This window comes from Trematomus bernacchii, unplaced genomic scaffold, assembly GCF_902827165.1.
Source record: "Trematomus bernacchii unplaced genomic scaffold, fTreBer1.1, whole genome shotgun sequence".
Classification (NCBI taxonomy): domain Eukaryota; kingdom Metazoa; phylum Chordata; class Actinopteri; order Perciformes; family Nototheniidae; genus Trematomus; species Trematomus bernacchii.
Genome location: NW_022987521.1, coordinates 187,715 through 209,201, shown reverse-complemented (window position 1 = coordinate 209,201; position 21,487 = coordinate 187,715). Strand labels below are relative to the sequence as shown.

Genomic DNA, 21,487 nt, shown 5'->3' with positions numbered 1-21,487 from the left:
TTTGACTTTTTCAGAAAATTTGACTTTTTTAGAAAAAATCTGAAAATTTGACTTTTTCAGAAAAAATAAGAAAATGTGACTTTTTTCCAAAAAATCTGAAAATCTGACTTTTCCCCCAAAAATCTGAACCTTTCAGTTTTTCTGAAAATTATGACTTTCCCCCAAAATTCTGGCTTTTCCTTCAATTCTATCTTATGGTCAAAATATTGTGACTTTTTCTGAGAAATTAGGAAAATGGAAAAATGACTTTTTCCAAAACAATGAATGTGTCGTTCTCAAAAAATATCTGAAAATTTGACTTTTTCAGAAATAATTTAAAAAATGTTGCTTATATCTCTTATCTTAGGGATGGTAAAGATGGGTTCTGCGGAAACGTTACTACTTTTAGCCTAGAGTTTTTTTATTTTATTTATATATTCATTCATTTAACAGGGACTGTCCCTCTAGCACAGGGATGGGCAACTTTGATGGTGGTGGGGGGCCACATAATGTATGTACTGGCCACCAGGGGGCCGCAGATTCACTTGGAACACACACACACACACACACACACACACACACACACAAATTCCATGTATTGTATGTAATTATTAACAAATATACTAAGTCTGACATCTTCATTGACATTTTATAATCTTTCAAGGAACATCCTCCAATAAGCTCACTAAACAAATATCAGTTCAGAGAAATGTTATTTAATTTTTACAAGTGACATGTTTGTATTGAACAGGTTATTTAACAGTGGAATACAACTATTTTAAACTATTGGAAAGCACGGAAAATGTGTGTGCATTGAGATAACCATTAAGATGACCTAAACATGAAGTCATGAACACTACCCAGACATTAGTTGTCTAACTTGAACCTAAGACACTTGTAGCCTGTCTCTGCATTCCCCTTATTCCACAATAAGGGGAATGTCAACACAGACACCTGCCAACCCGCACTCTGCTGTTCCTCAGCGCCGCTCCCCTCCCTCCCGCTGAAATTATGAAGTAAAAGCGTATAGTAATCATAGATAACACGGCAGGGTCCGTGACAGTTTGTTTTCATCTGATTTCAAATAAACAAAGTCTTGGTTTTTAGAATATTAAACTTGTTTCGCCAAATTCAGATGATAAATACAACTTTGAAGCTTGTAAAGGCATAATTACAAGCGGTAACTTGACGTCACAGCAGGCATAACAACAGCCGGTGTTTCTTGTGAGTGTTTCCCCGGGAAACAAACACAATACACACAAACGCCTCACAGATTATTTTTGCGGTATTTGGCTGCCGAACGAAATCATGTACGCAGCTCGCGACGTAACTAGGAGTCTAGTGGACGGTATCAGTACTACAAGTAAAAATAAAAATATATATATATTTTTTAACCAATTACGTTGTTTATAAATTAATCTGAGGGCCACAAAAAGAGGAGGTGGCGGGCCGCCATTTGCCCATCCCTGCTCTAGCACATTCATCAACATTTCTGTAAATGTTTCAGAGTTAACCAAAAGGCTATTTTTCATCTGTAGTCGCTGGACAGATTTTGTAAGTCGCCACACATAAGATCCACACATGAGCCATTTCATTGTTTGATAGCAATAAAAACATCATTTCATTCTTTCATTGTTGTGACGATATAAATATTTATCTTGCAATCCAGGAAGTCAGCATACAAGTAAAGTATCAATATAAACTTTCTCTGAGTCTGACCGATGCAGGAAAGAAGGACCTTTCTCCACTGTTATACCTTCATCAATTCAGAGAAGATTTTACAATAGCCGCTTTCACACCAAGTACTTTGCCGTACTTAGTTCCCAGTACTTAGTCCCGCTGAACTCTTTAGTCCCGGAACTGTCCTAGTAGATCGCGTTCACACCGGAATAAATCCCTGAGGGAGGATTACGCAAATGAAGCCGCTGACGTCACTTTTTCTTCTTCTGCTTTGGGTTTACTGGCAGGCCGCAAACAACTTCACGGCGTCGTATACTGCCACCCGAAGTCCCGGAGTCCCCCGGACTTCGGGACTTCGGGTGGCAGTAAATCGCCACCCGAAGTCCCGGGTAAATCGCCAGAAGCACCGACACCTCCTCATCACTCCACCGTTCCCACGTTTTATTTTGTGTTGCCATAAGTTAGTCTCTCTCCGTTGGTGCGCTGGGCTAATGCTAATGCTAATAATGCTAATGCGAAAAGGTTAGCATGAACTAAGTTCTAGTTCCAGATCTTTTTGGTGTGAACGCAAAATCCCAAGAACTATCGGAACTATTCCTGGGAAAAGTACTCCGGTGTGAAAGCGCCTACTACATCTGGGAGAGAGTTCTTGGTTTACGAAGAAACACGAACAAGTGAAATACTACAAAGTCCCCAGCCATTTATAATAACATACATACAAAAAACAGGTAACACGTCGCCTTCATATTACCCTTCTTGCTGCGATTCTGTTGTGGAGATATCCAGCATAACACAACAGGAAAGAATGAAACAGAGAGGAATCAATAAAACACAAACACAGACATAGCTGATAAGTAATTATTATTTAGTTGTTGCAACAAACAAACAATAATGGGAAGTACATCACCTGCTGCCACAGCAGCCAATCGTGGAAATGCTCCCCAGAACAGAAGAAACACAGGGCTAGATATACTTTTCTAAATGACACACGAACATGTTCCCCAAACATGTTTAACGCACACACATTTTATCATGCAGCCAACCACACAAATGTCACATGTTTTTCTCTCTGAAAGCTATACCTGTATATGTTTAAACGTCATCATCTCATGACATCCTTAGGATTAGTTAACTAACAAAGGTTAACTGTTTTTATAACCCGAGGCCTTCTCTGAACTTCCTATACCCTTGGTGTCAGCTCACTTAAAATGAATACATCTATTGATAATTCAGAACGACCATTGTCTCTCTAACTGTGTGTGACCCAACTCAGTAACACACATCATATGGAATACCATGTGATCATTAATGAATATCAGAAATACGCTGTATTAAACATTCTGCCATAACAATTCTACTTGATATTCAGTTTAAATGTGCAACTCATTTGAATGGCTGTTGTCAGCAGCTGTAAGTCAAGCTTCATCGTGCTATATTTTGGTTTATTTTGCAGGAATGATTGTTCCTTCAAAGACCCATATCATCAGTTTATGTAATTTGTGAGACTTGGTCAACAAACAGGTCACAAGGTGTTATTACTTGGGCCTTTTGACTGCAAAAAAGATCAGATCAGATGTGTCAAATCAAATCAGCCAGTCAGAGAAGAGTCTATCATATAATATGATATTGCTTTTGCAAACATGTATATTAAATATTCTTAATTTTCCTCGTTTTCTCCCTGTAGAACATCTCGTACCCCATCGACCTCCCTAAAGTTGGAAGACTCAAAGACTATCCTCTCTTCTTCGGGACGGCCATCTTCGCCTTCGAGGGAATCGGAGTGGTACGTTAACAAAAGCACATTTACATCCTGTATTAACGTGAAGTGTGAATCCGGATACCTTATCTCAGGGGTGTCAAATTCAATTTAATTGCGGGCCACATCAGCATTAAGGTGCAGTTAATGCGCCGGTTGTAACTTTAAGACTTTATAAATATACGTATATCAATCTATAATATATATAAAATAATGTATTATATGACATTATTGCCTCTGCATTGGATTATTATCAGATAGGGTAATAACTTCATAATTAACTACGTCTGAAAGCAGAAGTCTAGGGCAAATAATTGCAAGTCTCTTCAGTGGCATGTTTAAAAAATGAGATGCATTGTGGGACATGTAGTTTATTGGCAACGTGAATCTGTAAAGTGGCATGTAAACGTATTATATTCTTTCCAAGCTCTTGCGGGCCTCATTAAATGAAGTCTATCTCCCTATATATACGCAATCAACAGACCCATTTATACATATGCACACATTAAGACCTAAATAAAAGCACAACAATCAATATATACAAAATAACAGTCACTTCAATATCTTTGAGATTGCATTTCTACCTGATATTATAATCACTTTCCATTCTGTCTGCTCAGTCAACATACATTTAGTCTTCATTATAAAGTCCATGAAACGATATTATTAATCCATAACATCCTGTTTTGAGACGTTTATATTTTAGAATAGTTTATTTCTACTCTTTAAATGTGTTATGTGCAATGCCTTGTTTTGTTTTATGCTGCTGCAACACAAATGTTCCCATATTGGGATTAATAAAGCACATTATCTTATTTTAAGAAGTGACTTTTCTCTCCCCTGCTAAATGATCCTTAAACCTTGCTTTACATTTGGTCTTTTGTCTTATTCCTAGTCCTAGAAAGACAAGGTAAACTTAACTAATGTGCATTTAAAAAAGAGTAATAGTTTCGGCAATAACTAAAAGGTGCCATGGGGTCAGATTAGGATGTTCCAAAGGGGGTTCGTTTAGCATGAAACACTTGAAATAACTAAAGGAGAAACAAGAACATAGAAAGAAAGTGAGGTGAGCGATGATTGAGTCAGAGCTAAACATGTCAGATGAGTGTATCTCACTCTGCACTGTCACTTTCATTCATGTTCCTTTTATTACCTTTGATTTTAAATGAGTGTTTTATAATATGTTTCTTAATGCTCTTGATGTCTTTCAGCACTTTGAATTGCCTTGTGTTGAACGGTGCTGTATATAAATAGCCCTGCCTTGCCTTATTCACAGTGTGTTTGTCTTCTTGTGTGTGCAGGTTCTTCCTCTGGAGAACAAGATGAACCGGCCTCAGAGCTTCATCCCTGTTTTATATTTGGGGATGGGCATCGTCACCTTCCTCTACATCACCCTCGGCACCATCGGGTATTTGTGCTTCGGAGACACTATCGGAGGAAGCATCACCCTCAACCTGCCAAACTGCTGGTACGATAATAATAATAATTAAAGCTGCAAGCAGCGTTGAGCGGGTCTTCGACGCTCCGCAGGCTGTTGTCCGCACGTCGAGGTATCATGCAGGAGTTTTCCGGACTCGGCCGTTTGCAAACGTGGGAAGTTTCAGGCCGATCGGACAACGTAAATGGGAGTTACAGCAGTATTATACAGTAAACATTGTGTTTGATGGCGAGTGATCTACTGCCATGGCAACGGCATATGATGACATCCCATAATTGGCGTTGAGCTGTTGAGGGCCGGACCATTAACTGTCATCTGAAGTCTGGTGCAGTTTGGATCATTTTCCATTGACTTAAGACAACTTCATGTTTTTTGGTGAGGGATGCGTTGCCATGGAAACGGCATACGGTGAGATCTCAGATTTCAGGTAGAGCTGTTGAAGGCCGGACCATTAACTGTCATCTGAAGTCTGGTGCAGTTTGGACCATTTTCCATTGAATTAAGACAACATCGTGTTTTATGGCGAGTGATGCGTTGCCATGGAAATGGCATACGGTGAGATCTCAGATTTCGCGTAGAGCTGTTGAGTCATGGACCAGTGATATAAAAGTGAAGATTGTGGGACGATGGGACCGTGTCGATTGGATTTACAGCGACACCGTGTTTTATGGCGAGGAATGCGTTGCCATGGAAACGGCATATGATGACATCCCAGAATTGGCGTAGAGCTGTTGAGGGCCGGACCATTAACTGTCATCTGAAGTCTGGTGCAGTTTGGATCATTTTCCATTGAGTTAAGACAACATTGTGTTTTTTGGTGAGGGATGCGTTGCCATGGAAACGGCATATGATGACACCCCATAATTGACATAGTGCTGTTGGGGGCCGGACTAGTGGCCATGATCTGAAGTCTGGTGCAGTTTGGAACATTTTCCATTGAATTAAGACAACATCGTGTTTTATGGCGAAGGATGCGTTGCCATGGAAACGGCATACGGTGAGATCTCAGATTTCAGGTAGAGCTGTTGAAGGCCGGACCATTAACTGTCATCTGAAGTCTTGTGCCGTTTGGAACCTTTTCCATTGAATTAAGACAACATCGTGTTTTACGGCGTGGGATGCGTTGCCATGGAAACGGCATACGGTGAGATGTCAGATTTCACGTAGAGCTGTTGAGTCATGGACCAGTGATATAAAAGTGAAGACTGGGGGACGATGGGACCGTGTCGATTGGATTTACAGCGACACCGTGTTTTACGGCGTGGGATTCGTTGCCATGGAAACGGCATACGATGAGATCTCAGATTTCACGTAGAGCTGTTGAGGGCCGGACCATTAACTGTCATCTGAAGTCTGGTGCCGTTTGGAAGCTTTTCCATTGAATTAAGACAACATCGTGTTTTACGGCGTGGGATGCGTTGCCATGGAAACGGCATACGGTGAGATCTCAGATTTCACGTAGAGCTGTTGAGTCATGGACCAGTGATATAAAAGTGAAGATTGGGGGACGATGGGACCGTGTCGATTGGATTTACAGCGACACCGTGTTTTATGGCGAGGGATTTGTTGCCATGGCAACAGCTTTTGAGGAAAACTCACTTTTGTCATATGAATGTGTTGAGGGCCGGACCATTAACTGTCATCTGAAGTCTGGTGCCGTTTTGAACCTTTTCCATTGGATTTACAGCGGCACCGTGTTTTATGGCGAGGAATGCGTTGCCATGGAAACGGCATACGGTGAGATCTCAAATTTCACGTAGAGCTGTTGAGTCATGGACCAGTAATATAAAAGTGAAGATTGGGGGACGATGGGACCGTGTCCATTGGATTTACAGCGACACGGTGTTTTATGGCGAGGGATTCGTTGCCATGGCAACAGCTTTTGAGGAAAACTCACTTTTGTCATATTAATGTGTTGAGGGCCGGACCATTATCTGTCATCTGAAGTCTGGTGCAGTTTGGAGCATTTTCCATTGACTTAAGACAACATTGTGAAGTTTGGTGGCGTTGTGAGCATGTCAGTTTGAGTGATGACATCATCGTATTCCATGGCGGTTGATGGGACTAGCATCGAGCGAACGCGAACTTTGGCGCCAAATAACGGCTGCGCCGTGCGAAAGAAAAAAACTTCCGTGATAACTTTTAATTGCCCATGTCTCGAGATGCTACCCGACGAATTTCGAGTCGTACGGATAAAGTCCCTGGGAGGAGATAGATTTTGCGCGGAGGACGAAAAACGCGATAAATGGCGTTTTTTGACGCCTTTTTCAACGCCAAATTCAAAATGGCCGACTTCCTGTACGTTATTTTATACCCCTCCAAGAGGCTTTTTTGTTTGTCTCCGCACCTTAGATAGGCTTAGCGAGTTTCGTTCGGTTACGTGAAAGTTAAAGTAGGGGGAGTTAACGTTAAAAACGGAAGTGGGCGTGGCTTACGCAATTTTTTACGTAATATTCCGGAACCAATTAAATATCAAAATTTTGCGCACTTCTGACGCGCGTGCACAATTTGGTGAGTTTTCACATATGTGGCGGGGGTCAAAAGTGCGCGCGATGTTCTAAAATAATAATAATAATAATAAAAATAAATAATCGGACCAATATCAATAATGTGCTCGTTTACAGTGACGTGGGCTACGCCCACGTCACTGTAGGCCGTTGGGCTACCTACTGTCATGATTTAGGCCACTTTTAATGGGCTTTTACCCGTCTTTTCCCCTGTTTTTAGTGGGCTTTGCATGGTTATCGCTCGCTTCGCGAGCGACTAAATTGATCGTAACGATATTAATTATGCGAGTTGCAGTCACGTGGGCTTCGCCCACGTGACTGGGCTCGCGCGGACTATCTGCCGTCACTATTTCCGAACCTTTTCTGTGCTTTTGCCGGTCGTTTTCCTTGTTTTTGGGTGTTTTTAGCAGGTTTATCGGTCGCTGCGCGACCGATTTCAATAGGGTCTTCGCCGACCTATGGTCTCAGACCCTAATAATACAATACAGCTTTATTTATACACTTCTTTCACCGAGGGCCACATACAGAAAAATATACGAAGGGCTGGACCATTTACTAGAGGTTTATCGCCTCATAAGTTCAGTTATAAGTTGGACAAATCAATCAAATGTAGGTCAATGATGCTTAATACTTGAACATGCTTTTAGAAACACAACAGCCTAAATCCCAGCTCTCCAGAGGGTTTACTTTATTTAGTTATAAGACGTGTTGGCAGCTCATCCCTTAAAACAGAGGCTTCAGATTGCTTATAAAAAGAGGAAATATGAAGGTTAGATTTCAAGCTTGTTATGGAAATAAGTTATTGGGCTTTTTCTAATCAACTAAGATTTGTTTGACATTTTTCCCAACTTTAATTGAATTAATGTATTTGAAAAGTGGGCTTAATAACACATGAATACTACTGTGTAATATATGTTTACATTTATATTTAAGAAGTACAATATAAGACAAGTTTCATTTGTGGGCCGTCTTACATTATACTTTTTTGAATTAGCTGAGGGCCGATTCAAAATGGTCCGCGGGCCGCATTTGGACCCCCGGGCCGTAGTTTGGGCACCCCTGCTCCAGACCAAAGTGCTGTACAGTCAGATAAACAAACAGCGCTGCTCAGCCCACACACCATAAAACAAGAACAAGTAAAAACAATAGACAATTTAAAAGAAATAAAAGCAACAATCTAAAAGATGTCAATACGCTAATCATTCTTGCTTCGTAGAGCAGGGGGAAAACGAGTCGATTCAGCTGGGTTTCATACAGATTATAGCCTTTGCAGACCATTTACATGCACTACAACAGGGGTATTCAACTAAAATTCAACGAGGTCCAGTTAGAGAAAATCTCCCCATGCAAAGGTCCGGAACATCAAAATGTCTAACTTGCTTTATGAGTTAGTGTGATATATATTGAAGTAGCTGTAGCTTTATCAACGTCTGCATGTCATCAACAACTGACTGCCAATCAAATAAAGAAAGTACAATTCATAAACAACAATATTTATTGTCAATAAACATTGAACTATACAGATATACAGTAAATACTGTGGATATGTGTAATGTTCCTCTCGGGCTGCATTTAAAAATAAAATAGAGAAATAAATAAAATAGCTTTTGAAAATATGTGCATCTTAAAAAGTGCTTAATTTTAGATAAATAAAATAAAGTGTAGCAGCAGCTTGAGTTTCCCTTTTTCTTTGTTAACCGTTTCACATCATGACTTAACAGTTTCAGCCGATTATAGAACATATCAGTCTTTACACATCATAACAATTGAACAGTTTTAAAGTTTCTCTTTCTTTTCCTCTTTTATTGCAGTCCCTCACTCACTTTTCTTTAATTCAGTGCGAGAATTGAGCTTGAGCTTGTCCTGCCAGGAGTTTAAATCTGGGCTGAAATGGTGTCAGGGCCATTCTCATACACACATGCAGGTGCTCATTGGTTAGCCTCGGTTAGCCTGCCCTGGAACCATATTTAGTTTTAATTTTGATCCTGGTGGACTGATCATATTGGGCTCTGAGACTGCTTATTCTTTGTGACCTCAGTTCTGACTTGAGAGGGAATGTTTGGTCAAACACTTTGGGTTTTGTCTCATAGTGGCGTTTTGGCACTTTTAATGAGCGCCACGGTCTCTGAACAAATGAGACACACTGGTTCTGTGCTCCCAGTGGGCAGGATGAACATGAATGAGTCCACTCCCTGTCTGCCGCTAACACGCCTGTTCACTCTCCTCTTCGCTTCTCTCCCTGTATCGCTAATTATTCTCTTCACTCACTTTCCTCTCCGCTTCTCTCTGCCGCGCTCTCATCTCTTCTTCTGTGTTTCTCTCCCTGTATCGCTCACTCGTCTCTTTCGCCCCCTGTCGGCAGCGGTTAAAATAGAATCGCCCCGTCAACATTGAAATCCCCTATTAATGTATTGATTATAGGTCCGGGTCCGTATAGGTCAGCGTCTGGGTCCGGATCCGGACCGCGGTCCGCCTGTTGCCGACCCCTGCACTACAACATATATAACACACTACAGGAGAGGAGAAACACCCAAAAAGGAGAGTAGGGACCTCTTTAAACATGGCCAAAGAAAAAAGTGTGGGTTAATATGAATAACATTTGATTCAATTGACTTAATCAGAATAAACAAAAAGTGCTGTGTAGCAAAGATACACTAAGATACACCTGAACATCAGCAGGAGAGGACTCTTTAAAGTAGAGACACTACATACTGATATACACCTGAACATCAGCAGGAGAGGACTCTTTAAAGTAGAGACACTACATACTGATATACACCTGAACATCAGCAGGAGAGGACTCTTTAAAGTAGAGACACTACATACTGATATACACCTGAACATCAGCAGGAGAGGACTCTTTAAAGTAGAGACACTACATACTGATATACACCTGAACATCAGCAGGAGAGGACTCTTTAAAGTAGAGACACTACATACTGATATACACCTGAACATCAGCAGGAGAGGACTCTTTAAAGTAGAGACACTACATACTGATATACACCTGAACATCAGCAGGAGAGGACTCTTTAAAGTAGAGACACTACATACTGATATACACCTGAACATCAGCAGGAGAGGACTCTTTAAAGTAGAGACACTACATACTGATATACACCTGAACATCAGCAGGAGAGGACTCTTTAAAGTAGAGACACTACATACTGATATACACCTGAACATCAGCAGGATGCAGGAGAACAGAAGAAGAGCTTGAAAGCTGATTTTTCTGCCACATAACTCGTTTATTTGACTATTTCTCGGCTCTTTTTCCAGGACGTACCAGGGGGTGAAGCTTCTCTACTGTTTCGGTATCTTCATCACTTTCGCCCTGCAGTTCTACGTCCCTGCGGAGATCCTCATCCCCCCCGTGTTGGCTCGTGTGTCGGTGAGATGGGAGCGACCCGTGGACATGTTGCTGCGCACCGTCCTCGTCCTCTTCACATGTAAGTGCAGGGTTCAAGTTATGTGGGAGCCAATACATTACTAACATATAAAAAGACAAGGCAATGCACACAAGATAAGTTAAAACACTAGAAATAAACAATCCAACATATTTCTGAAATAGAATAGCATTAAATATTAAAAAATATACATGTGGAAATACAAATGTACAGTAACAAATATAATGCAGGATATTATTGTGCAAGAAATGGATTATCCATTATTAAATTGAATATAAATGTACAGTGGGAGTTAAGTTATATTTTATTTTATGTTATGCTACGGACAAAATTCTTATTATTCCATCCAGTTATTCTCCTCCCACATTCAACATCGCAGAAACTCCGTTCAAACATCAAAACGTTCAGCTCGGTCGGGAATCGGGCGCTATTACTTTTATCATTCATAACTTTCATAATTCCAGAGATACATCCCATAATACATCACATTTTTAACATTTTAACTTTAACATTGCGCAGCTCGTTAAGGCAGAGTGCGTGATGTCACAGCTAGAGGGTAGGAAATCTTGAAATTTGCCTTCATATTTTTTTTTAAAACTACCATAATTCCCAAACCCTACATTCCTGACACATAATTGTTCATGACAAACGTAGGAAAACATCTCGTAGCTTGAAAAATGACAAATAATTAAGCAAAAATAATTAAACAAAATGCCTCTTGAGGGCATGAAGTGACAAAAACGTTCAACATGTCTCCATTAAAGCCCATTGTAATTTCAGGCAGATATTTCCTCACAGCAGCAGCCGCACACCTTTAGTTAAACTGCCAAAAAGGCCACATTATTAACCCGAAAGTACACAAAGATTACATTTCATATACTCAACTTCCTTGATATGCTTCACGCTTTGAAATTTCACAGATATCTGTTATCGTTCTTCCACAAAACGTTCACATGTAAGAGGTTCACCTCTCATTCAGAACAATGCAAACCTTTCATCTCTACAGAGCTCGTTAGCTCAACTATAAACACCTGTGTAATGGAACACGATGATGTCATCACTCCAACTGACAGCAGTCAGTTCTAACTGTTCATTCACATGTAAGAGGTTCATCTCTCATTCAGAACAATGGAAACCTTTGATCTCTGCACACCTTGTTAGCTCAAATATAAACACCTGTGTCATGGAACACGATGATGTCATAATGTTCGTGTTTGAGCTAACGACGTGGTCACTGGAGTTTAACAGACTGTCTGAGCCTATTCTTTTCTGTCTGTTGGAGACTTCATACTGACTTCAACATGTTCCACCTATTTTATACATTATTGGTGACACACAGCTGTCGTCGTTAGCTCAAATATAAACACCTGTGTCATGGAACACGATGATGTCACATTGACAGGTTTGGTAATGATGCAGCCATCAACGCATCTAAGCGTATTATGGGGTGTCATCAAATGCTGTTGCCATGGCGACAGACCACTCGCCATGAAGCACGATGTCGCTGTAAGTCCAATGGACACGGTCCGATCGTCCCCCAAACTTCGCTTGTATATCACCGGTCCCGCCCTCAACAGCTCTACGTCAATTATGGGGTTTCTTCAAATGCCGTTGCCATGGTAACACAAGGCTCGCCATGCAACACGGTTTTCTCATAACTTCAGTGAAAATGCTCCAAACAGCCCAAAACTTCACAGGTTTGGTAACGATGCAGCCATCAACGCATCTAACCGTATTATGGGGTGTCATCAAATGCCGTTGCCATGGCGACAGACTACTCGCCATGAAGCACGATGTCGCTGTAAGTTCAATGGACACGGTCCGATCGTCCCCCAATCTTCACTTGTATATCACCGGTCCATGCCTCAACAGCTCTACGCCAAATCTGAGATCTCACCATATGCCGTTTCCATGGAAACGCATCCTTCGCCATAAAAGACGATGTCGCTATAACTCCTATGAAAATGTTCAAAAAGTGCTCAAACTTGGGGGGGCGTGGTCAGCAGAATCAGACCCGTAGACAGCAAACAGCACATAGAGCGAAATGAGGCATGGCTAAAATGCATGATCTGTTTGGTATTTTGAAAACAGAAACGTATAAATATACCTTATATAGGTATGGCCCTACAATATATCATTTAAATATAGCATGATAGGTCCACTTTAAATAAACATCTTTTATTAACCGTTGATATGGTGTGTTTCCTCTTTGTTGTGGCCTTTTGAGCCAGGTCATAACACTGAACATTTCTGAACATTTGACTTTTTATAGTAAAGATGGGTTCTGCGGAGACGTCTCTACTTTTACCCTAGAGTATCGTTGAGTTTCACCACAAAGTCAGAGATAAAGTTATGAACAATATTCTCTCCTTTTCCTCTTCTCCTCCAGGCGCTCTGGCCATCCTGATCCCAGAGCTGGACCTCGTCATCTCATTGGTCGGTTCGGTCAGCAGCAGTTTTCTGGCGCTGATCTTCCCGCCCATCCTGCAGATCATCACTTTCCACACGGAGGGTCTTTCGCCTCTTGTCACCATCAAAAACGCCGCCATTAGCCTCATCGGGCTCATCGGCTTCATCACGGGAACTTACATCGCCATCGAGAAGATCATAGAGCGAAACGGACTCAAAAGCACCGAGGCGTTTTCCTCCTTCATGGTGCAGTGATGACCCGAAAAGACATTTAGAAAACATATTAGGGCACATTTTTTATTTCATTTGATCCTTCCACTTGCTGCTGTTGGATATGGCGGACACTGCTTTTTTTTGCATTAATCTATCGTGTGTTTAAGAAGCTGTGAGAATTTGTATTTCATCATTTCATTGCTGTAACAAACTGCCACATTTCATTTAAAGTCCTGGAAAGTCGTGCAAACTTACAATAACGTAATAATAATGATAAATTCATTCCTTCAGGTAGCTTCGAGAGATTTTAGGTAGAGGTATTTAAGAGGTAGTCTATCATTTTGAATATATTAATGTTTAATCAAACTACCTCACACATTTGTTTATTTAAATCTGGACTATCAAAACGTTTTCCACATTAGTTGTTGACATTTAGTTTCCTGTAGATCTTTTAACCACCTCCTCATTTAGAAGAAAATCAACATGTTTTGTTGCACTTTGATTTATGTCTTATTCAGTAACGGCGCGCTTCTTTGACATTAGACACATCAGGAAAACTCTAAATCAAGTATCTGTATTTTTAGGGAATAATGGGGTTGAGTATCATTAAATTAAATAAGAACTAATTGGAAAAAATAAGAGCTTTTTGGGGAATTATTCAGAAGCGAGGTGTTGCAATAGTCCTTGAAAGAATGGAAGTTAATAACATTCACCAAAGAAAATAATAGGAGTCTGAAAAGACATCATTTGGACAAAAGGTCAGATTTCGAATTTAAAGTCAATAATTTGGACCAAAAGTTAGAACTTTAATAAAAAGACAGAATTTCAGAAAGAAAAACTTTTTCCCAGAAATATACTTAAAGTGTTAAATGTGACTTTTTCAGAATAAATTGAAGCATTTAACTTTTTCAGAACATTTTGAGAAAAAGTAACTTTTTCTTCATTTCTTTAAAAAGTAATAATTTGGACAAAAAGTTAGAACTTGAAGAAAAATCCAGAATTTTTTATTTTTTATTTTCAACCCTAATCCTCATCCGTAGATATTAAAAAAACCTTTTAAATGATTTCTCTTTTGTCCAACACATTAAAGTTACATGACAGCATTGTTTGTGTTTCTAGTCTCTATAAGGCACCAAAGATCACGTGATGCTGGAACCTGAGATCTGGATGAAGTCGAAAATACGATAAAAGGGAAAATATATTATTCATAGGATTTAATAAAAATAAATATGAATAATTATAATCAGTGAGATCTCCCTGATACTCGACCCTAGCAGAATGAACCGTCACTAAACAAAGTAATAATGCAGTCAGACTTTAGGAACCGAGTCGTACCGTCTTTATGTCGGAGCTCTCCTGTGTTTCTGATTCTTTTGATCACATTTTTTGGGTGTTTTAATGTATTTACAAACATTTCTGACTGGCTTTGTTGTTGTTTGTTTTATTAAACAGCATGCATTTGAAACACCTAACCTTGAAAATGTTATTTTCTTTGGGTTTTAATTGAACAGAGAGGCTCTGCATGTATTATAATGTAATGTATGTAATATAAAACACATTTTAATGACACGTGTTAGTTATTGTGGGTTTAACCGCAGACTCACTGCTTCTGTTCAGACGTCTCCAGTGTTATGTGGCAGTATACAAAAGGCTTGTTGATATAAAAGCCTTATTCATAAATAATTTAAACCAGCTGTTTGTGTATATATCCATTTGTTGCATATGTAAATGTCTGCACACTATTTTTTAATTTAATTTTAAATACCAATTGTTTTCTTTTATTCTGGAGTTGATGTGCTAAAATTGCCACTTGACACTTTAAGGGGGAGAAGCATTATGATGATGATGAAGAGGATGATGAAGATGATGTGCAGCTTCCCAAAGAAGACTAATTTAAACTTTCATTTAGTGCTAACTAACGATTTCTAGTAAATAAAGTCATTATTTTCCACCAAATTAATTGTTTAAACCCATTTTAGAATCATCAGTCAAGCTGTAACCTACATCTGTTTGATATTTTAATAAATTAATGACAACTTTATTTTCATTCCCTTTCATTTCTTTATTCCTATATATGAATAAATACATTTGAAAGCATCTGCATGTGTGTCTTTTTTTAGGTTGCTATGGAAACGATCTCTTCTGTTTTTAAAGGGACAGTTCAACCAAAACAAGGATTTAGAAATCCTTTATTGCAAAAACTCATGCATTTGCAACGTTTATCCTCCACTCCCCATGAGGGTGAAACACACAGATGAGCTCTGAACAACGCTCACAAAGATTTTTCAAAAAAAAGTCACATTATTAAAAATAATAATATTAAAAGTCATTATTTTGAGAAAAACTGAATTTTGAGGAAAAATATCTAATTTCTTATTTTTCAGAAAAAGTCAGATTTTTTTTGAAAAAGTTGGAATTTTGAGAAATAAAATCAATTTCAGTTTTATTCTTAAAAAGTCATGATTTTGAGGAAAAACATAATTTTGAGAAAAAAGTCAGATTTTTGAGAAATAATTTCCAACTGACACGTCAAGGGGGACCAGCTGATGATGATGATGTCTTTAAAGGGACAGTTCAACCAAACATTTTTATTTTTCCTCAGAGACTGAAGCAAGGTCAGACCCAGACTTTCCATTTCTACTTCATTCCTCCTCATATTTTTCATCGCCTACCTTCATCTCATCCGTCCTCTCCCTGCCTCTCTTATTCTAATCTCCCCTCTTCCTCCTCCTCTTCGTCGCTGTAACTCTGCAGCACTGATCTGTGCAGCGTCCCTTCTAAATGCTGCAGAGCCTGTGAAGACTTACTGGAATAGAGAGTGGTCTTGCTCAGTACTGGAGACAACATATGGAGCAATACTCTACTTTTTCACGTGTCAAAACCAACAAACCTTTATAAAGAAAAAGTGTTCTCGGCTACATGAAGGCTGAGATATCTGTAGACTTTGGTTCAAACTGTGGATGTGAAACCAGTCAGGAGATTCTCCACATTTGAGATTGTCAGAATAAAAGTTTAGGAAGCTTTTTTTGTGAACTTTCCGAGGATAAAATGAGACTTTAATGTCTTTAGCTTGGATCTATTAGATTAGCTAACATGCAGCCTGTCTCCTTTGAACAATTAACACAATTAATCTTCTTTATTTAAAACAATAATAAAAAATGTTAAAGCCTATCTCATTCTGTTGTTTTTTATTTTTCTCTTCTTACATATAACCATTACAAACAATTGTGTCATTTGTATTTGCATACATTTAGCTTTCCATTTCTGAAAGGACAAACCCTTGTTATGCATTGTAGAAACGCAATAAAAACATGTTTGATCTGAAAGTTACATGAAATCAAATATCCTCTAAGATTATGAAATACACAGAAAACAAACTCCAAGATTTATGGATAATTCATGAGGAAAGCACTCGGATAGAAACATTTGAAATATTTGTAAAAGAACATTCTGAGTAATTCTTATAGTTTCATTTTTATATTCCACAAAGTATCTGCTTTGACTGCAGTCAGAGAAACGATGTTTACGTCGTCTTCTCTGTTTCTCGTGAGGTCTCCCTTTCTGCTGGTCTCTTGTTAGCAGACCCTTCACGCGGTAGCAGAGTGTTATACAAATATCACTCGTCACCGGCTTGAGCTTCAATATCAGGATCCATGTATTTATTATCCTCTCAAGAATGGAAGTAGTCTTCACACACAGAGCTGCGTGGGACAAATAGTTCCCAGAGTAGAGTCCTTGATATGCTTATATACAAGAGAGGGAGTTACAGTCAACAAGATGGAGGAACACTGGTTCAAAGCAGTATTCTGACATTAGTTCAGATTAGCTAAGGCCTGCGTAAGCAATACACATGACAGTCATATGTCTATCTCTCTAGGGGCTGTGTCATCATGCCAATCTGAGGAACATAGCTATCATAACTTCAACACAGTGTCTCATGAGCGTCATCCATGTAGTCAGACATCCGGCTACGTACACAGCTACGTAGGGCCTCTGTTATCATGTGCTACTCTGATACAGAAGGAACATTCAGTATTTTCCCAACACAGAGCGAACAGTTACAGGAGGCGTAGAGCGAGGGATCATTGTCCACTAGTTCATTGATCGCAGAAGGTGTCGTGCTTAAGGACAGAAAAAAACTAAATGGGTCGCGAAATATACTTTGGCGGCCGTTAATAGACCTGTATACAAGTAGAGTCTATGTGTGGGAAACCCTGCAGTCTGAAAGCATCCATTTTAAACTTTAAACATGATCTTTAATAATTGTGTAGTTTAGTTTAACTTCACGAGGTCGACCGGTTGGACTCTGGTTCTGGACCAGCTTGCAGGCCTGGCTCCAGGAGTTCTTGGAGAGAAGGACCGCTTCCTGCCGCAGGACTCAGAGTTCCTGAACATGGAGAAACAGCTTCAGTTATTATGCTCCAAATATCTGGATCAAAGTCACAGAAAGAATGTGTCTGCAGCTCAGAGAGTCCTGCTGGGAACACAGAGATGTTGAGGAGCCCAAAGTGTGATGATAGAAATGTACAGTACGGGTCCCCAGCACATAGAAGCTGCCGGATGCTAACCTGCATATGTTGGGAGAGCTTTACAGATCAGGAGAGGAACTAAGTACATTTACTCAAGCACTGTCCTTAAGTACCATGTTGAGGTACTGTGTACTTCTACTCCTCTACAGTTCAGAGGTAAATGATGAAGAGAGAAAAACAAGAGTGTTGTTTTCCTCTGAGGTCATGCTCCATGAAAGAGTTTCATATCTAGATGAATGGAGGATATTCAGTACTCACAGGTCTTCTGGATCTTGGCTCTGAACGTCTCTCCTCTGATCCTGTAGGGATGAACACAACCCAACAGTTTTAGATCCAGTTTAAAATAAGTGTTTGTTCTTTGAGTTAGTCATCTTCAGAGTCCTGACTGATCTCATGCTTTACATCCCATCATATCTTCTCTGCAAACACTACGACTGACTGCTCTCAGCTGCATTACAGGAAGTAACCAGTCATTAGGCTAGAAACTAAAAACATCCCATAACAAACAGACTACCTTTTCCACTCTTCAGTCAAATCCCATGTGTCTGTGAGAGAGTTGATTACTAAATGTTAAGTCAAAGTCAACTTTATTGTCAATCTTCCAGTTTGTGTGTACAGAGAGATCGAAATACCGTTTCCCACAATCCAGAATATAAAAACAAATTTATATAAAAATATGTGTGCAAATATTTATATATATTTACACAGAATCAAAGACACATTTTTACATGTGCACACATTAAGACCTAAATAAAAAAATACTATAATCAATATATACAAAATAAAATGACAGTGGCTATAAATAAATAATAATATATATAAATGTGGCTTTGCATTTTCAGCTGGCCTTCTATAGTTGATGGAAGAATGAAAGAGCCTGCAGTCAGTGGGTAACATCACTGATCTGTTGTGATTCCCCAGAGAGAGAAACACCTCCCTGTGTTTCATACAATACTGCTGAACCAGCAGAGACCCCTTACTGACCTGAGGGTCTCCAGTCTGCAGTCTGGGCTCTTCAGAAGATCTCTCAGCTTCTCTCCTGAATCCTTCAGAGCGTTGCTACTCAGGTCCAGATCTCTCAGATGGATGTTGGACTTCAGAGCTGAGGCCAGAGCAGAACAGCTGATCTCTGACAAACTGCAGCGACTCAGTCTGAATAAAGAAAACATGATGAGGATAAAAATCAGTTTATAATCCAGTCAGATGTTCAGGTCTGAAATGTGCAGCTCATCATTACTGCGTCCTAATCAATGATCTTTCCCTGAATAACAGTGACCGTCATTCTGTTATTGAGGATCATCATTATATCAGCCTTCTGTTTATTATCTGTGAAAACACATCTAAATGATTGGGAACTAGGGCTGCACGATTAATCGAATCTAAATCACGATATCAGCTTGTGCGATTACATAACCGCAACAGGCTGTGATTTAATGAAATAAAGAAATGTGCGTGGTGTAGAGCCGATGAATGGGAGTCGGAGGCGGTGTGTTTAATATGGAACTACACACTTTATTTTCCATTTAACTACACACACAAGAACGTGCTAGCTGCATGCTACTGTGAAGCTGGAATGCTAACAACAGGAAACCGGAACACTGAAGCCTCATCTCAATACCCCTCCTCGACTCCTCTCTTCCCCTCCTCCGGGACTTGACCCGGAAATCGATCAAGACACGCCATTTTCTGTCTGACGTCCCAATAGCTGAAATGCACACGGAGGAGTCGAGGAGGGGTGAGGGAGGAGGGGTGAGGGAGGAGACGAAAGGGAGGATACAGGAGAGCAGACTACGCGGAAGCCTTTTCACTACTTGCGTATAAAAGCCCCGCCTCCACCTTCACAGCTGGTCGATTTCAAGAGAGGAAAACGGAGAACTGGAAGAATGAGTGGAAAGCGTCACATAAATGTCTAAGTGCTCACAGCTCCGTGGGAATTATTATGTGCAATTCATTTCTTAAGGTTATACTAACAATTTAAGTCATGTTTAATGATCTTGAACGTCACTAAAACATAGCTATTAAGAAAGCTATTTCATAAATGGCTAGATCTTGATAAATAACAATTATTTGTTTTGTTTTGTGTTAAAATATTCAGTAGTTAAATTATTTAAAATGCACAGTCCTGAATGTGTGTTTGTGGTGAATGTGGGGATCTACAGGACACACATGTTCAGAGTAAAGGCTTTCACATTATTATAATTGTATTGAAATGTACATTTTACACCACAACGGAACACAAAAGCAGGACCAACCATCATACATTGAGTTCCTTCAGTGAATTCAGTTGAGCCCGATGAGAGGGGATACAGCTGTGCACGTCATCATTAACAGACGTTGTTTAAAAGTGACGTTTGAGTGAACGAGGACATCCCAATTAATACCTGAGGACTCCTCTGTCCTCGCGTCACCTCCTCGTGTCTCTCGCTCGCATCTTAAGGAGGCGGAGCTAAGACGCAAGGAAGGGATGCGAGTGAGGGAAAGGAGGAGTCGAGGAGGGGTATTGAGATGAGGCTCAAGTGTAGCAGATCCCTCTGAAAGACGGTCGTACACTTGACTGATGATTTCTCATTTATTGAAAACTCCTAAAATCAACGTCAGAGCTACACAAAGACACAAAACAACAACTACAGTTAAGCTCCATCCATATTAGCATCACTTTAGCATACCATTAAACAAGTGAACCGCAAAGTTATAAAACAGTATGAACGAATCAGGACACATGTTTATATTAGTTAACACTAACCTTGTGCCTCTTGCTAATACTTTAATGTAAACTTTTTCTTTAGATATCGCCGTATTTAAATGTAGATATCTCCGTTAATGTCTGTACTTTATCTCCGTTCATCTCCGTCAAGTGTTTTTCTTTGGGAACAGTAGCTTCCTGTTAATAGCGCAAAGTCGCCTTCTAAATAAAAGCATGTCTAAATAAAACAGGAAGTTGAATTAAATTATAGAAATGTAAACAATAGCAATGAAAGTAACAAAAACAATGCTTTTCAGGTTCAAAAGACACAAATTGGGTTATTTACATAAACTATTCATATTGCGAATACATTTTTAACCAGGAAGGGAAGACGGACATGGATATGACCCATGTGATTTGCAATATCGAAATATATCGTATCGCAATACTTAGCATATCGTAGAATTGCAATACTATCGTATCGTGGGGAGCCTGGTGATTCCCACCCCTACCCCTTACTGACCTGAGGGTCTCCAGTCTGCAGTCTGGACTCTCCAGAAGATCTCTCAGCAGCTCCACTCCTGAACCCTTCAGAGCGTTGTAACCCAGGTCCAGATCTCTCAGATGGATGTTGGACTTCAGAGCTGAGGCCAGAGCAGAACAGCTGATCTCTGACAAACTGCAGTTCATCAGTCTGAATAAAGAAAACATGATGAGGATAAAAATCAGTTTATAATCCAGTCAGATGTTCAGGTCTGAAATGTGCAGCTCATCATTACTGCGTCCTAATCAATGATCTTTCCCTGAATAACAGTGACCGTCATTCTGTTATTGAGGATCATCATTATATCAGCCTTCTGTTTATTATCTGTGAAAACACATCTAA

The 21,487-nt window shown here is 39.7% G+C and overlaps 1 protein-coding gene and 1 long non-coding RNA gene across 5 annotated transcripts in view; one reads left to right on the top strand and one right to left on the bottom strand.

Annotated features, from left to right (window-relative positions):
• The window catches only part of slc36a1 (solute carrier family 36 member 1), a 42,121-nt gene extending 26,691 nt beyond the window's left edge, over positions 1–15,430 (top strand). For all 3 annotated transcript variants that reach the window (XM_034117903.1, XM_034117914.1, XM_034117907.1), the window contains 4 exons: positions 3,344–3,442; positions 4,717–4,883; positions 10,640–10,809; positions 13,157–15,430. In XM_034117903.1, coding sequence (XP_033973794.1) covers positions 3,344–3,442; positions 4,717–4,883; positions 10,640–10,809; positions 13,157–13,431 — 711 coding nt within the window. In that variant the 3' untranslated portion in view covers positions 13,432–15,430. The remainder of the gene's footprint in view (positions 1–3,343; positions 3,443–4,716; positions 4,884–10,639; positions 10,810–13,156) is intronic.
• A 1,130-nt stretch (positions 15,431–16,560) lies between these two features.
• LOC117472634 lies at positions 16,561–21,164 on the bottom strand. Of its 2 annotated transcripts, none has more exons than XR_004554947.1 (3): positions 21,125–21,164; positions 18,177–18,217; positions 16,561–17,776 (listed from the first exon to the last, which is right to left on the bottom strand). It is a non-coding gene; the product is annotated as an uncharacterized LOC117472634 (long non-coding RNA). The 2 variants fall into 2 exon arrangements; XR_004554948.1 differs by lacking the exon at positions 21,125–21,164 and adding an exon at positions 18,903–18,940.
• Positions 21,165–21,487: the final 323 nt, after the last annotated feature.